Source organism: Pogoniulus pusillus, chromosome 26 (assembly GCF_015220805.1).
Source record: "Pogoniulus pusillus isolate bPogPus1 chromosome 26, bPogPus1.pri, whole genome shotgun sequence".
In the NCBI taxonomy this organism is placed as follows: domain Eukaryota; kingdom Metazoa; phylum Chordata; class Aves; order Piciformes; family Lybiidae; genus Pogoniulus; species Pogoniulus pusillus.
In genome coordinates this window covers 12,342,884-12,360,415 of record NC_087289.1, presented here as the reverse complement: position 1 = coordinate 12,360,415, position 17,532 = coordinate 12,342,884, and the positions used below count along the sequence as shown (strand labels likewise).

The following is a 17,532-nucleotide window of genomic DNA, read 5'->3' as shown; positions in this document are numbered from 1 at the left end:
ATTTGTTCAGCATGAGAGTGGTGAGAGCCTGGACTGGGTTGCCCATGGCTGGAGGTGTTTAAGGCCAGGCTGGATGAGGCTGTGGGCAGCCTGCTCTAGGGTAGGGTGACCCTGGACATGGCAGGGAGGTTGGAACTGGCTGATCCTTGTGGTCCCTTCCAACCCTGACTGATTCTATGAATTTATAGAAGCTGAACACACCTCAGCATCTGCATTTTGCCCTGGTTCTATTTGGACTAAAAATGCCTCTTTCTGGAGCTGTTTGGGCTCAGAAGAATCTTCACAGAAGCAGCTCTTTGCAGTGAAATAGAGATCACATAGGTTTGCAAAATAAACAAGCACGGAAAGATTGACTCTTCCAGAATCCTTGCTTAGGGGCACTGCTGACCAGAGGTTTAACATTTCATGGTGTGAGAGCACTTGACTTTGCAAATTCTCTACTCTTTTAAAACTGAACCTTCATTTTGGGGAGAATAATCCACAGGAGCTGCATGAAATCAAAGCTTTTGGGCACCCTATCGAGTCTTAGTGCCCATCTTTTCCTTGTGCTCCTTGACCCTTTTGGTGGCTGTTGACTTCCAGGCTGGAAGAAAATCTTCAGTTTCATGTGTCCTTTGCATGCAGAGAGGGATTTTAAAGGCTGCAAATGACTAGATCCTGCTTTTACAGACAACAGGCACAAAGAGGAAAATTTTGAAGCAGAAAGAAGTGTAATAATTTAAGCCTTTCCCTTCTCTCTTCCCTTTTCACTTCTCATGAGGAGGAAAGGCCCAGGGATATTTGTACTTTCATGTGTGGGGCTTCCTAAAATAGCTTCAATATATCACTTGTTATCTTAATCCTCAGACAAGTGTTTTGATAAGCAGGATTATCATAGAATCAACCAGGTTGGAAGAGAGCTCCAAGATCATCCAGTCCAACCTAGTACCCAGCCTTAGCCAATCAACCAGACCATGTCTCTAAGTGCCTCATCCAGGCTTTGCTTGAACACCTCCAGGCACAGCAATTCCACCACCTCCCTGGACAGCCCATTCCAATGCCAATCACTCTCTCTGGGAAGAACCTTGATTGTCTGACCAAGAAGCTAAAAAACTTAAGTTTGTATCTGCCAATAATTAATCCAATAATTAAAATCTACTTCTCCAGAGAGTTCTGCTTTCTTGCCAGAATTTTCCCTGGTAAACTCTTCTCCTCCTGATAAGCACAAGAGGTTTGCACACATACTCCAAAAACCTCTCACCAACCACTAGTAACCAGTCAGGGGACCTGGTTATCAGCTGTTTTTTTCCTTTGGCTTGGATGTGATGCAGTTCTGGTCTGTATTGTGGAAATGTTTAGTTTGTGCTCCCCAAACTATGCCAGAGCTCTGTAGGATGGGTTGAACTTTTAACTTGGCAACCAAGCCTCATTTGCAGAACAAGCTTTTAACTGTGATGGGACTGAGCTCCTGCACTTTCCTGTGGTTTCATTGTGGATGGGGTCCAAGTGCTGACAAAAACGCTGTTGAAAAGATACCCTAGGAGAGGTGGGGACTGTGAGAACCACATTGTGAAGATGCCCCTCAGACAGGAAGACAAAGTCCAAGCATGGGTCAGATACTTTGAACTAAGTTCACTGCTGAGGTCAAGGTGTCCTTTGCTTCCCAAGGACATCTGCTTCTACAGCACCTGGATCTTGTTCTGAGCATTGACAAAGGCCATAGAGGTTTTGGTCAAAAGTCAGCAGGGTCTCATCCTGGGAGATTTAATTAATTTGATTAATGAATTTAGAGTTATAGAATAGTCTGTGTTAGAAGGGACCTTTAAAGGTCATCTAGTCCAGCCCCTGCAGTGAGCAGGTGTGGGAACAAAGGTCACACACCGCTTGCTATTATTCCTTCTCACATTGCATTCCCACAAGCAGGGACATCTTTAACTAGATCAGGTTGCTCAGAGCTCTTTCCAACCTGACTTGGAATATTTCCAGGAGTGAGGCACCTACCACCTCTCTGGACAACCTGTGCCAATATTTCACCACCCTCAATGTAAAAAAAATCTGTCTAGTCTAAATCTCCCTCTTTTAGTTTAAAACCATCACCCCTTGTCCTGCTGTAGGAGTGTCTTTATATTTCTTCAAGGACTCTTCAGATACTGAAAGCTAGCAATAAGATTTCTCCAGAGCCTTTTTACTGGGGTGCATCAAGAAAAGTGTGTCCAGGAGATCTAGGGAGTTTCTTCACCCCCTGCCCAGGTGAGACCAAACCTGGAATACTGTGTCAAATTTTGAGCTTCCCAGTTTAAAAGAGACAGGAATATTACTGGAGAGAGTCCAACAGAGAGCTACAAGGATGATTGGGGTGCTTGGACATCTCTCCTGTGAAGAAACACTTGAGACGCTCTGATCATTTTCTGGCCTCCTCTAGCCCCATTTTAACAGCTCCATGTCTTTCTCACACCAAGTACTCCAGAGCTGGACACAGTTCTCTAGGTGTGGTCTCAACCCTTGACCCTCCCTTGACCTGCTGGCCACAATGCATCAAGTGCAAGACACTATTGGGTTAGGGATCAGGGTGTTTTTTGCCTTACCAATACATGCAGCAGTGCTGCAGGGACAAGAAGCTCTGACAGCTTCGTACAAGTGAAGGAGAACCTCTGCAAGGCAGGCATGAAAACCATGTAAGGAAGCTCTCTGCCTCTGTCAACTTGTTCTGTATTTGTTGGGTGGGATCTGAAAAAAACAGGGCAGCAGTGCTGTCTGTTTACACAATTTAGAGCAATCCAAACCTGCAGTGCAATGGAGAGAGACTACAGGAACCTTACTGCTGCCATTTTTCATAGGCAGCAGCACTGAAGGACTACACTGCAGCAAGTGTAGGTTTGGAGATGTCTGCATTAAGTTTCCACCTGGGAACCAGCTGCTTAACCCAATGCCTTGGAAATATCATCTCTCTCTGACCAAAGAATGAGACTCTGGGTGAGCAGAGGCATCCAGCTGTGAAAAGTGAAGGCTGAAAACAATGAAGTTGTCAGTTCTCTTACTAGGATGCAAATAAATATCTGAGCTGTCAAGCTGGTGGTTCTGCTGGACCATTAGTTTAGCACAAAGACATTCCGCAGGGCAGGGGGTGACAGCTGATCCATCACCTGAGCAATCCTGCCCTGTGATAAAAACTTCTTTGGAACATGCTCTGATACATAGGCTTAGGCACCTTTATGGTGTGAAAAGTCATCAGAAGCCAGTTTCAAACTGATTTCCCTGGTGCTGGGTCAGGTCTCAGGTTTACTCCTGTGATGTGCTCTCTGGTGGAAATTTTATGGATTTTTCTGGATGCAACTTGCCAAGGGGGACAGTTAAGAGCTAGGCTGCAGTCCTCTTTGTCACTGTCACAGCAGGGCTCACTGTTGTCAGGTAAGTGTGATCATAGAATCAGACAGGCTGGAAGAGACCTCCAAGCTCATTCAGTCCAACCTAGCACTCAGCCCTATCCAGTCAACCAGACCATGGCACTAAGTGCCTCATCCAGTCTTTTCTTGAACACCTCCAGGGACGGTGCCTCCACCACCTCCCTGGGCAGCCCATTCCAATGCCAATCACTCTCTCTGTGAAGAACTTCCTCCTAACATCCAGCCTGTACTTCCTCTGGCACAACTTGAGACTGTGTCCCCTTGTTCTATTGCTGGTGGTCTGGCAGAAGAGACCAACCCCACCTGGCTAGCCCGGAGTAGAAAGGAGCCACCCTCCAGAAAGATACAGTCAGAATTTCCAACCTCTGTCAAAGGACTGTAGGAGGGAAAAAGGAAACTTCTGCTCCAGAGACCTTTATTGGTATGTTAATTAGCAGCTCATTGTCCTTTGAATCCACACAGTGACGTGGCTTGGCCTGTTAAATGCATCTGTGATGCCACAACTGTGTGTAGGAGGAGCTCAGTGTGCATGAGGAAGGAGGGGCTGAAACAGAGTCATAAACTGGAGGGGAAAAAAGGAAAAAGACAACCAATTTTGAAGGCTGATTGAGGGAGAAAAGGTCCATAAAACTCCCACTATGGCTCTGAAACTGTTTCTTTTCTATCCCATGCACTGTACTGATCTGCGTCATTACTAAACACCGTTCCAGACACAGACTAAATCCAGAGCATGTTAAAGGCTTTGGAACTTCCAGCCTTGGCAGGCAGACCAATACATGACTCAAACTTAAGCCCAGCTCAACGAGCCTTAAGAAAAGAGGCTGCCAAAGAAAGGCTGCATTCAGGCTTATGTTGCACATCCTAATCCCCTGCATAGAAAAAGCTTACCCATCCCTATTGCAGAAGGCTCCTTTTTCTGTACCTCTCTCATGAGGTACCTGGCTCCACTGCCATGGAGCTGGGGATATTGCTGTGGGTGCTCCTTGGGTGAGCTGGGGCATGGAGCTGGTAGCATAACACAAGCAATGACTGCTCTTCAGTGTCAGGATGGTCAGGGAAAGGGGATGAAAGCTGGCAGGGGTAAAGGACTGTTTTAGGGAAGTGACTTGCTCTTTAAAACTTGATACCAAAAGCTCTTTCCATGAAGGAAATAAAATCAGGAAGGCACTAAACAGTGCTTGATGGAATTTATGACACAATCTAAACCTTCGTGTTGTGCAAGAAGGCCTGTAATACAAAACCAAAGCAAAAGCTCAAGAAAGCTCTTCTCAGACATGAAGACATTGTCAAAGAAGCCCTTGTTCTGTCTCCATGCATTTGGAGATTTCTTTCTGAAAGCAAGGAGGTGTGAGGCTAGGTGAGCCATCCTCTGGTGGCTGTGCTTTTACAGAGCAAGATCTTGCTCTTGTTAACGCCTTCGAAAGGTGCTGCTCTGACACATGTGCCAAAAAAGTTAAGTTTTATCTGTAGGAGCTGGTTGTGATGGGAACTCATAAACTCATTTAATTAAAGCCAGGTAAACTGTGAAATGTTTACATCCAGCTGTGGGTAGCAGGATCAATTAGGAAAGGAGTTGGGGTTTTAAGAGGCTTGTACAAATGTTCTGAAAACAGGGAAATTAATAACTTAGAATCAGTAGAATCATAGAATCAGTCAGGGTCAGAAGGCACCACAAGGAAACTTCTTATGCCTCAACTTCCACCCATTGCCCTGTCTCACAGTCACAGTATCACAGCATCATCAGGGTTGGAAGAGACCTCATAGATCATCAAGTCCAACCCTTTACCACAGAGCTCAAGGTTAGACCATGTCACGTCCAATCTTGCCTTGAACAGCCCCAGGGACGGTGACTCCACCACCTCCCCGGGCAGCCCATTCCAGTGTCCAATGACTCTCTCAGTGAAGAACTTTCTCCTCACCTCCAGCCTAAATCTCCCCTGGCGCAGCCTGAGGCTGTGTCCTCTTGTTCTGGTGCTGGCCACCTGAGAGAAGAGAGCAACCTCCTCCTGGCCACAACCACCCTTCAGGTAGTTGCAGACAGCAATAAGGTCACCCCTGAGCCTCCTCTTCTCCAGGCTAAACAATCCCTGCTCCCTCAGCCTCTCCTCGTAGGGCTTGTGCTCCAGGTCTCTCCCCAGCCTCGTCGCCCTTCTCTGGACACGCTCAAGCATCTGGTGCATTGGCCGGGAAATGAACCCAGTCTCCTCTGACTAGGAGCTAGGCTCAAGTATTGCATCCTTCCCCTGCGCTTCCTAATGGAAGACTCTCATTCTGCTTCTCCACAGCTTGTCCTCATGGATGGTATGGTGCAAACTGTCAGCAGCGCTGCGCCTGCCAGGGCCAGGCACTGTGTAACAGCCAGACGGGCAAGTGTTGGTGTCCCCCGGGCTGGACAGGGATAGCCTGTGAGCTGGGTGAGTCTCATCATATCCTCCATCCATCTAGTGCCTTGTTTCAGTCTCTCTACAAGGAAATTCATAGAATCTTAGAATCAGGATTGGAAGGGACCACAAGGATCATCCAGTTCCAACCTCCTTGCTGTGGCCAGGGACACCCTACCCTAGAGCAGGCTGCCCACAGCCTCATCCAGCCTGGCCTTAAACACCTCCAGCCATGGGCAACCCAGTCCAGGCTCTCACCACTCTCATGCTGAACAACTTCCTCCTCTCGTCCAGTCTGAATCTCCCCACCTCCAACTTTGCTCCATTCCCCCCCAGTCCTGTCACTCCCTGATAGCCTACAAAGTCCCTCCCCAGCTTTTTTGTAGGCCCCCTTCAGATACTGGAAGGCCACAAGAAGGTCACCTAGGAGCCTCCTCTTCTCCAGACTGAACAGCCCCAACTCTTTCAGTCTGCCCTCATATGAGAGGTGCTGCAGCCCTCTGAGCATCCTCATGGCCCTTCTCTGGACACGCTCCAGCACCTCCACATCCTTCTTGTAATAGGGGCTCCAGAACTGGATACAGTACTGCAGGTGGGGTCTCACCAGAGCAGAGTAGAGGGGGAGAATCACCTGCCTTGACCTGGTGGCCACACTTCTGATCCAGCCCAGGCTCTGGTTGGCTTTCTGGGCTGCAGGTGCACACTTCTGGCTCATGTTGAGCTTCTCGTCCACCAGTTCAGTCTGGTGAGGTTTGTTTTGAGACAGCCCAGGAAAAAGAGAGGAGGGGCTGAAGGATGGAGAACACCAGGTCTGGAGAGGCTGAAAATTTTATGTTGTTTAATCACAAATGAGAAGACTCAGAGGAGGTATGGTGTTGGCACTTGAACACACCATGGCCCTAGACACTCTCTGGACAGAATAGAAGAGTAAGCCAGTCTCTGGCCCTTGGGGAAAGGGTAGATAGGTAACAAACTCAATTTGAGGAGAGAAAAAGTAGTGCTAAAAAGTCCTCAAAGATTCTGCAGAATTTTGTCAAGGGAGTCTCCCTCACTGAAAGTTTTTTAGGGCTATCTTAGGTGTCTCACTGCATTTCAGAGGCATAAGTGTGCTCTCCCTGGCTCCCCTGCAGTCTCCCCCATGTCTTTTCAGAGTGTGGTGATGGGATGTTTGGAGAGGGCTGTGAGCAGAACTGTAGCTGTCATCATGGAGTTTGTGACCAGCACTCAGGGAAATGCATCTGCCACAACGGCTGGACAGGGGAGCGCTGCGATGTTGGTAAGGACACCTCCTTCTGCAGATCTTAGCACTCTCATCTGCAGTCAGCCATTTCTGCCTCCACTGGATGAAGTCTGCTTCTATTTTGTGTCCTAATTTTCCACTTTTCTGCAGGCCAGTAAGAAATATTGCTGGTGTGTGCACTCACTGTAGCCTCCTGCTGCCAGCTGCCTGTCCAAATCGTTTTATCTCCTCCTACTTCTGTTCCCTGCCTGCTAAGATAATGAAGGCACAAGGAAGAAAATACGAAAGGGAATGAGTTTTAAGGAGTTTGCCACATGCTGCTGTGTCTCTGAAAGTCATTGAGGGGAGCTCAGCAAATTGATCTGTAATGGTTCAGACTGTACCAGTCTTGCCCAGATTTGACGTAGCTGTCTGGTGTGTTTAAATCCATGTAAATCCCAGAACTAGGAAGCTTGTGAGCAGCAGATACCAGATGACTTGAAAGGTGCTTTCAGCATGGACACTGAGGTGCTGTGGTTTTCAGCATGGGCACTGAGGTGCTGTGATTTCTGCAAACTACCAGCCATTTTCTGATATTTTTTGAGGTGCTGAGGACTTGCAGAGCCTCAACCACCAGTGTGACCTATGGATCCTTCACAGTGCCTACCTTCCTTTTCCTCAGGCCTTGCTTTGTCTCTAATCACTCTGCAGAGACCTGTGAGGTGGAGAGCAGTATGTGGTCACAGCACGTTTTCACTTTTCAAACAGCTGTGCCTTTATCCATGTGTAACTGGAAAAAGGGGAAAGTCTTCGACTTTGAAGAGGTGATGGAGTACTGAAGCAGGCTGCCTAGAGAAGTTGCAGAGTCTCCTTCTCTGGAGAGATTCCAAACCCACCTGGGCAACCTGTTCTGGGTAACCTTGCTTTAAGAGCGGCAGTTGAAGCAGATGATCTGCAGAGCTCCCTTCCATCCCTCATCGTACTGTGATTGTGTAAAATTGAGTGGCACCAACAGCGTCTGTATTTGTACTTCAGCCTGTGGCTAAGCCTTTAAGAACTTTCATGTGCAGGCTCATGAATGGCCATCACTAAAGAGTTTTAATACTTTTAGTGTGTCCTCTTTCAATGATGTTTTCTGGGCATGCATTCTTCTCCACCACCCCTCGGCTGTGAGCAAGAAGAATATTGTCTCCTTTGCCCACTCTGGATGCTCTCTGTGCAGTGGGAAGAACTTTTTGCTCTCTCTGCTTCTCCTCACAGGCTGTCGCCCAGGATTTTTTGGTGAGCGGTGCGAGGAGCAATGTGACTGCATGCATGGCTCATCCTGCCACCATCAAACTGGAGCGTGCCACTGTGCAAAGGGCTGGCGAGGGAGGCACTGTGACAAACGTGAGTGTCGGCTGGGGATTTGTGGAAGAAGGGTCTGCTCAGGGTATGCATTGCTTCTGGATCTGGAGCTGATGACAGGGTCCTTTAGCTTCAGTGTTGCTCTGTGGGGTCAGTCTAGAGAAGCTTACAGTGTTGGCTGCAGCAGATGCATTGGTGGGGAGTAGCTCTGCACTGTCATGCCTGTCCCATGCCCTAACAAGGATTGGTTGCACTGTTGCAGCTTGCTTGCCTGGTCGCTATGGCACAGGCTGTGCCCAGCGGTGCCGGTGTCCTGCTGGTGTCCCCTGCCACCACCTGACAGGCCAGTGTGGCTGTCCTCCAGGATTCACTGGCTATGGCTGCCAAAAAAGTAAGTTTGTTATAAGAATGCAAATATTAACCTTGTAAATTAATGAAGAGATTAATTTCTTAAATATAAACCTAGAGGTATAACGAAGAGGGAGGAAACAACAAACTCACAGCAGTCAAGATGGACAAGGGCTGCTCATCAATCCCCCCTGTGGCTTGTCTGGCGTGGTAGGGTTTGTTCTCTAGGTTTGCAGCACTTGGGCTGGCAAGGAGCAACTGTGGTCTGAACTGGTTCAAAATGGACCCTTGTTGCCAAGAAGGCCATTGGTATCCTGGGCTGCATTGAGAAGAGTGTGTCCAGCAGGCCAAGGGAGGGTGTCCTTCCCATCTGCTCTGCCCTAGTGAGGCCACATTTGGAGTATTGTGCCCAGTTCTGGTTTTGCCAATTCAAGAGAGACGGGGTACTACTGGAGAGAGTCCAACAAAAGGCTACAAAGATGGCTAAGGAACTGAGGGAGCTGGGGTTGTTTAGTCTGGAGAAAAGGAGGCTTAGGGGTGACCTCATTTCTGTCTACAACCAGCTGAAGAGAGGCTGTAGCCAGGTGGGATTGGTTTCTTCTCCCAGGCAACCAGCAACAGAACAAGGGGGGACAGTCTCAAGTTGTGCCAGGGGAGGTCTAGGCTGGATGTTAGGAGGAAGTTCTTCACAGAGTGGACAAACCTGGTTGCTTCTATGATTTTATGATTCTGTGATCTGCCTGATCAGGAAAGGCTGAGAGACCTGGCACTGTTTAACCTCCAGAGAGAAGTCAGAGATGGGATCTCATCAAAGTTCATAAATAATTGAAGGGTGGGTATCAAGAAGAAGGGGTCAGTTTATTTTCAGTGATGCCCTATGAAAGAACATGGGTCGATAGGCAAAATCTGGAACACAGGAAGTTCCCCTTCAGCATCAAAAAAAAACTTCTTTACTGTGAGGGTGACAGAGCCCCGGAACAAGCATCCCAGAGAGGTCATGGAGTCTCCTTCTTAGAATCATAGAATTAGCCAGGTTGGAAGAGACCTCCAAGATCATACAGTCCAACCTAGCACCCAGCCCTGTCCACTAGACCATGGCACTAAGTGCCTCATCCAGGCTTTGCTTGAACATCTCCAGGGATGGTGACTCCACCACCTCCCTGGGCAGCCCATTCCAATGCCAATCACTCTCTCTGCCAACAACTTCCTCCTAACATCCAGCCTAGACCTCCCCCAGCACAACTTGAAACTGTGTCCACCTGGACGTGTTCCTGTGTGGCCTGCCCTAGGTAATCCTGCTTTGGCAGAGGGATTGGACTAATGATCTCCAAAGCTCCCTCCAACCCCGGCCATTCTATGGAAATAGAGTGAGGAGATGCCAGTGGAGCCTGGCTCCAGCACATGGCCATTGCTGCGCCGTGAGTTATGCCGCAGATCTGCTTTCTGTTGGCCTCGTCCCCATGAGAGACTGTCTATTCCTGCTCTTACAGCTCATGGAAATGTCATTATCTGTTTTTTCTTCACTGTTGAGTTTGGCTGTCTGTGAGAGCGGGCTCGTTCTGTGACCCTGCCTGTGTAATTCTGACTTTGTTCCGTACAACATTTTCCCCGAGCGCCACTTTAGCGAAAGAGGAAAACAGCAAGGGGAAAAAAAAAACAAAGGGAATTAAAAGAGTTGACATCAGTGTCCCATAGCCTCCACTAAAGGAATCTAAATCCTGACCCACAAGCAGGGCAACTTAATGGAAGTGAGATGTCAGAATTAGATGTGGAAGGTCCAAAACCTGGAGGCAATGTGGCTGTCAACAGGCAAAATGAAACCGTGAGGGTGTTGGCACTGCAGCAGCTTTGCAAGTTTAAACTCCCTGCAAAAGGTAGAATGTCTTTATCCACATGCCTACTCCCTTGTGATTTATGCTCTTATTTTAGTCAATTTTACCTGACATTTCCCTATGATTCTTTATTTATTTATTTATTCCTAGTGACAAGAAAATTGTATCTGGCCCTTGACAGTCGGGCACAAATTGACTGAACAAAACAAAATCAAGCAGTGAAGTAACCCCCAAGTAAATGTAATAAATCCAAAGTCCCAGAGGAGAGCCTCGTTCTGTAGGCAGGGGTTTTATTTAATCAATTGGAGCTGGCTCTTTGTTTGAGTGCTAGATTTACCAAGACAAATTTAATTTATTGGTTTACATTTCCTCTTCCCCCAGCCTGTCCACCGGGCACGTATGGTAAGAGCTGTAACCGAGTGTGTCAGTGCTCTGCTGAGAATGAAGAGTGTCACCCAGTGACTGGCATCTGTGCGTGCCGCCCAGGGTACCACGGGGACCGCTGCCACCTCCGTGAGTACCTTTGTAGGTTGCTCGCTTTCTGAGCAAGGACCAAGTTGTGCAGGAATATGTGTTGGTGCTCTGAGTTCATCTAACTAGGACCACAATGATCTCTGGAGGTCTCTTCCATTCTATTATCATCTCCTCCTCCTCCTCCTCCCTCCCTCCCCTTCTCCCTCCCTCCCCTTCTCCCTCCCTCCCCTTCTCCCTCCCTCCCCTTCTCCCTCCCTCCCCTTCTCCCTCCCTCCCCTTCTCCCTCCCTCCCCTTCTCCCTCCCTCCCCTTCTCCCTCCCTCCCCTCCATTCTCTTTCTCCAATTCACAATGATACTCTTGTGGGTTAATTAATAATAATAAGTACACCTGAATTGTCTCCAGAGATGAATTTAAAAACCACTTTGGATGAAACCTATTAACTTTAAAACTGACTTAAGAATGACTATTAAAAGCAAGGCTCTCTTACTAATCTAAACTCTTCCCAATTTTGTGCCACACTGAACAATCTCATCACTGTTCTTGAGCTCTGTGGTAAAGGGTTGGACTTGATGATCTGTGAGGTCTCTTCCAACCCTGATGATACTGTGATACTGTGTGTGATTTCCACCTCTCATCTTCAGCTACACCTGGTTACAGCGCAGCCCCTTTTCATTTCATAACATCTAGGCCAAAAATACTTGCCCAAATCTCTGTGTGCTCAAGGAAGGACAAATGGTTATTGGAAAACAACGAGCTGCAATCGGCAGTAAATCTCAGTGATTCATAAAGTCTCTTAAGTTGTAGGGCCTTCCGAGGAGCAATCAAGTCAAACAAATTGTTACCCTGGATTGAAACAAGGTGACTGCTGTAGAGGGCAAAATGCTGATTGGCCAAAGGCTCCCATCATAAAAAAAATATTCCCAGATCCACATGCCTCGTGCCAGTATTTTAGGACATCTGTAAAGTTGTTTTCTGGTGGAACGTGGCAATTGATAAGAAACATGTACCGAAGTTTCCAATAAAGGAGACAGTTAATTACCTTTTTATTTACAGCTTTAATTTTGGTTTTACTCCATGCCTTGTAATAGTCTCATTTAATCCAAAAAAAAAACCCAGAAAGAAGCTGTTGTGCTTCAAGCTCAACCTTTCCTTGGTCAATGCTGATTTTCTTAAGAATCAAGCAGAGCTTTTTTGTTTGGGGGGTGGGGGAATAATGTGGCTAGAAAGGTCAGCTGCAATATATGCAGCTCTGGGAAGGGTTAAAGCTGTGCTTTATTCCTGGGCTACAAATAGGCAAGAGGCTCATTATAGCGATGGACATTTGTATTACCATCATGTCATCACAAGTTATTCTTTCAAATACAAATGTAAATGTAAGGATTGATTCTTTCCTCCTTTATACATCACTTCTCACTCTTAAGTGAGATCGAAATCCAGCCTTCAACATCTAGGCTAGAGCCATCTGGATCCATTATACATTAGATGATAATAAATGTTATAGCAGAGCGGTAGTGGAGATCAACTATTTAACAGCATCGTTTTAAAAGACTTAATCATGGTTGGCCTGTTGCTTTGATGTAGCAATCCTTCAGAAGTCATTACCTGTGCGTGTCGTGCTAAATCTCTAGAGGTTATAGTAAATGTCCTCCAGCTTGCTTAGATCCTCAACCTTTCATTTCAGAAGTTTAAAATGGAAAGCATTAATAATTATGCTGAAGTCCTGATGTATAGGAGCTGACTTGCGGAGTGAAACCTGTGCTTCGCGGCGTTCAGAGACGCTGCAGTGCCACAGTCTAGCCAGGATTAAACCTTTAGCCCGTGAGACCTGAGCCTTCATGGCATTGTGTTCTCTTGGATCCCCAAATCAAAAAGACACCGAAATGGAAGGAAAAGAGTTTAACTGGGAGTTATTTTTTTAGGATTAGGTCAGTGGTATGAGAGATTATGGACCTGCCTCTGAAGGGGCTGTCTGATAACCAAGGACAGCTAGCGTGACTTTGGTGGGAATACTCTGTGTTCCCACCATCCTCATTCCAGGGAGAACTGGGGCTGCTCCAGGATGAAGAAGCTTTTGCTATAATATTAAAAACAGCACAGGGAGCCGCTCCCAAAGATGTGAAGTGGGCTTCAGTCCAGTCAACATGTGGTTGGATGCTGCTGGAAACAGTTTCTGGCAACTATTGCTATATTTATAGTACTGTGAAGAAAAAAAAAAAGGTTCAAGAAAGTATCTATAAAAGGTGTTGTTGGCTGGGAAGTCAAATTTCCAGGAGCCAAGAGCAACGAGACTTTCATGTTCTCAAATTTTGGAGTGAAGAGCTGAAATAGTCTCTTGGCAGGACCCAGAGGAAGCAGGCAAACCAGCAATAAGGTTCCCATCACTTGTCCATAAGTCAGTGGACAGGCAGATCTGCCTGAGTGAAGTTATGAATAAAAAAGGAGTAAGTGGTGTTGTAATGGATAAAAAACCCTCTGCTGTGTTTCCCTGACATTTACTGGGCTGGATGAACTCTGAGCCAGAAAGACCTCACCAGCTTCACCTTCAAAGCTGTAGGTAACAGGATGCCTCAGAACTGACTTTTTCTTTGACAATGCAATTAATAACATTGGTAAGAAAAAACTCAGACTGTGCACTTGGTGTGAAAAGATTTAGGAGCTCTTGGTCGTGGCAAAACCACCCGAAGCAGAAGGGAAAAAAAAATCAGGGTATGAGTTAGAAATCTGGCTACTGCTTCTGCTGTTTTCAGAAAAACCTAAGTCAGATGCAGAGGAAACTGTTAAATTAGAAAATGTCTTTATGAGATAACTGGTGGTTAGAGGCTAAGCCTCTTTATAAAGGCAGAGCCCACTTTAAATGGCAGGAGACTGTGTGAATCACTCTAGCTATCAGCATAGAAGCTCCTTTGCAAAGTAGTAACAGATGAGATGTTAATAACCCTGTGAAGGTCACAGCTGATGTGCTTGCCCTGCTTCTGCTATTCCCTCTTCAACTGAAACAACTGAAATGATCTAAGGGCAAACAAAATTGGTAAAGTGGGAATTGCTGCATCCCTTCCAGCAACAGAACAGCTCCTATCATAGAACCAACCAGGTTGGAAGAGATCTCCATCCAGCCCAAACTATCACCCAACCCTGTCCAGTCAACCAGACCATGGCACTAAGTGCCTCATCCAGGCTTTGCTTCAACACCTCCAGGGATGGTGACTCCACCACCTCCCGGGCAACCCATTCCAATGCCAATCACTCTCTCTGACAACAACTTCCTCCTAACATCCAGCCTAGACCTCTCCTGGCACAACTTGAGACTGTGTCCCCTTGTTCTGTTGCTGGTTGCCTGGCAGAAGAGCCCAACCCCACCTGGCTACAGCCTCCCTTCAGGAAGTTGTAGACAGCAATGGGGTCTGCCCTGAGCCTCCTCTTCTGCAGGCTAAACATCTTGAGCTGAGGAATAACTCTGACAGCATTGCCACAAAGAAGCAACATGTTTGGGAGTGTGGGAAACAGAATTAAAACAAAACAAACAAAAAAGCCCCACAACCCTCCCACTCACCACCCCCCCCCCCAAAAAAAAAAAAAAAAAAAAAAAAAGAGAAATGTAGACTCAGCCAGGTTGGAAGAGCCCTCCAAGATCATCCAGTCCAACCTATCAATCACCCAGCCCTATCCAATCAACTAGACCATGGCAGAATGAAAAACAACAACAACAACAAAAACCATCCCTCCCCAAAAATAAAATGAAATAAAAAGGAGAAAAGCCAAATGATGGCTGAAGGGAAAAATAGAAGAAAAAGAGAACCTCTCTTAGAGTCCAATTAAATCATTGAATCTGGGTGTATCCTGAAATTCATGTCTTGGTGGAGATGAAATAGGTGGTGTAGGGATCGCTCCTTGATGCCAGAGTTTGCACATGAAACAGATTTTCTGTACTGACAGATGGAAGCACTGATGATGAAGTACTCATTGAGAAGCAGGCAGGGTTGAGAAGGGCCAGGGAAAGTATCTGTATGCTCTAAACACGTGGCTCTGTTTAGTCCTGATGATCTGCTATCCTGCTTTGAGAAGAAGCCAGTTTCAAGTTTTATTTTAAGAGGCATCCCTTTAAAGCTTCTCCTAAGCTCAGCCTCTCTACTGAGTAGTTCAAAACATCCAGAGCTTTCTCCAGCCACTCAGACCATGTTTTCATGCCTTCAGAAAAGAGAGAAAACATATAAAAGTTATTTATTCACAGATTGCATGAAATTCGTTGCTTGGAGACCTGCAAATGTATATTCAAGCAGATTTCCAAAGCAGCCATAGTTTTTTCCTTCTGCCAGGGGAAAGAAGGAAGGAAGAGGCAAAGAAGTCTAGAGGGAGCTTAACAGCACTAGTATGACTGTTCAGGGATGCTCCAGTTGCTCTTGCCAAGGGAAAGAAGGAAGGAAGAGGCAAAGAAATCTAGAGGGAGGTAGCAGCACTAGTGTAACTGTTCAGTGATAATCCAGTTGCTCTTGAAGCGCCATGAGGCCTTCATCCCTCTTTTAGGACACTGGAAGATGAGGAAAGCAGCAACCTGCATCTCCAGACTCCACTTATGGTGGGCTGGAGTCAACCCTAGCACATTAGGAGCACATTTCTAGCAGCCCTGCCCAGCTGTTTCCCTCATTTCTAGCCTACACCACTCTAGAAAGTATCTTGAAGACTAAAAAGTATCTTGAAGACAAGATGTTAAAAAGTATCTTGAAGCCCTCGTCCCTCTTCTAGGACACTGGAGGATGAGGAGAGCAGCAACCTGCATCTCCAGACTCTAGTTATGGTGTGCTGGAGTCAACCCTAGTAGATTTGGAGCATGTTCCTAGCAGTCCTGCCCAGCTCTTTCCCTCATCTCTAGTCTCCATCACTCTAAAGAGTATATTGAAGACATGAGCTAAACATGGCAGATGCATTCATTACTTCTTGATCTTATTTCCAGCACTCCTCCAACAGTAGCTGTCCAAAAAAGAACCCAGAAATGCTTCATGCCACCTGGAAAGCCTCTGCTGCCATGTAACATTGGCTCAACAGTCCATCCAGGTCTTACCTTTCTTCTGGTTATTCCAAAATGTGGCTGGTTTGTGTTTTGGAGGTTTTTTTTCCCTCAGAGAATTTTCCAGCTTTCCATTTAAAGTCTTTCTCTCTTGTATTTGGAAGGCTTTTGTTACTCTCATGCACATTTTCACAGTCATCAATCCACAGCCCATCAAATGCCAACTCCAGTTCAAAGGGAAAGAGCAGACCCTTGTGGTCCTTTCCAACCCTGGCTGATTCCATGATTCTATTATAGAGGAAAGGAACTTCCTCCAACTTAAACATTTTAAAAGATGGACCCCAGTATCCATAACTGGTCAGCTAAAATGGCTGCTGAAAGGGGCAGAGATGGCTCATAGAACTGGATGTTAGGAGGAAGTTCTTCCCAGAGATAGTGATTGGCATTGGAACAGGCTGCCCAGGGAGGTGGTGGAGTCACTGTCCCTGGAGGTGTTGAAGCAAAGCCTGGATGAGGCACTTAGTGCCATAGTCTGGTTGATTGGACAGGGCTGGGTGCTAGGTTGGCCTGGATGATCTTGGAGGTCTCTTCCAACCTGGTTGATTCTATGATGATTCAACATCCCAGACAGATCAGGCTATGTTGCCCAAAGGAAGAAGGAGGACCAGGGCCCCGTCTCTCCATCTCTTCCCATAGGAGAAAAAGGGGGAATGGGCTGACTTAGAGCAGATATAAGAGATGAAAACCTCTGAAGAATTGAGCTTGCTTTTCTTGCTGCCGTCACACGTGAGGATAGGGGAGGAGGGTGCAGAGTCTAGAGCAGTTGAACCAAGCTTGGCAGCAGGAGTTGGTCCATCTCTCCTGAGGTTTGACATTGAAAGCCTGTGCTGCCTTACTGCCCCAAGGAGTGCATTGCCCAAGGCAGTCATCTGCTTGTCAATGCCCACTCCTGGCCCTTAGTGCCATGGTCTAGTTGATTGGCTAGGGCTGGGTGATAGGTTGGCTGGATGAGCTTGGAGGTCTCTACCAACCTACTTGATTCTATGATTCTAGAAGCAAATGGAGTTAGAAAAGAAAAATCTGATTTTGGTTGAAAGCAGCAGAGCACTCATGACATGAAATGCTGTGGACCCAGTGGCAACATGGCCTAACTGCTGTTTTGTTCTTTTAAAACAGCCTGTCCAAAAGGTACTTATGGCTCAAACTGCCAACAGCTCTGCAAGTGCATGAACGGAGCCCGCTGTGACCCCGCGGTGGGGACTTGTGATTGCGTGCCTGGTTTCATTGGAGCCGACTGCAGTCAAAGTAAGCCAACGTTCCTGTTCTGCCCCTTTCAAAGACCAGCAGAGAGAGTAATCTGCATAAGAGCTTGTCAGCAGAAAAGCAGACAGAACCCAGCCACCTCCTCCTTGAATTGTAAATTAAGATTCCAGCTTTGTGAAAAAAATCTCTTGAAAAATATTTTCCCTCTCTCCCAAGTGCCTAGAGGCGAGGAGGCTCATCCCAGGATTACAACCTGCTTGCCCAAATCTATTTCTAAAGCCA

General features: G+C 46.8%; 1 protein-coding gene across 21 annotated transcripts in view; it reads left to right on the top strand.

Annotated features, from left to right (window-relative positions):
- Positions 1 to 17,532, top strand: part of LOC135186859 (multiple epidermal growth factor-like domains protein 6) — a 380,712-nt gene that overhangs the window by 266,227 nt on the left and 96,953 nt on the right. For 20 of the 21 annotated variants that reach the window (XM_064164986.1, XM_064164988.1, XM_064164997.1 and 17 more), the window contains 6 exons: positions 5,669 to 5,797; positions 6,915 to 7,040; positions 8,244 to 8,372; positions 8,593 to 8,721; positions 10,892 to 11,023; positions 17,164 to 17,292. In XM_064164986.1, coding sequence (XP_064021056.1) covers positions 5,669 to 5,797; positions 6,915 to 7,040; positions 8,244 to 8,372; positions 8,593 to 8,721; positions 10,892 to 11,023; positions 17,164 to 17,292 — 774 coding nt within the window. The remainder of the gene's footprint in view (positions 1 to 5,668; positions 5,798 to 6,914; positions 7,041 to 8,243; positions 8,373 to 8,592; positions 8,722 to 10,891; positions 11,024 to 17,163; positions 17,293 to 17,532) is intronic. The other variant, XM_064164995.1, reaches the window with a different exon arrangement.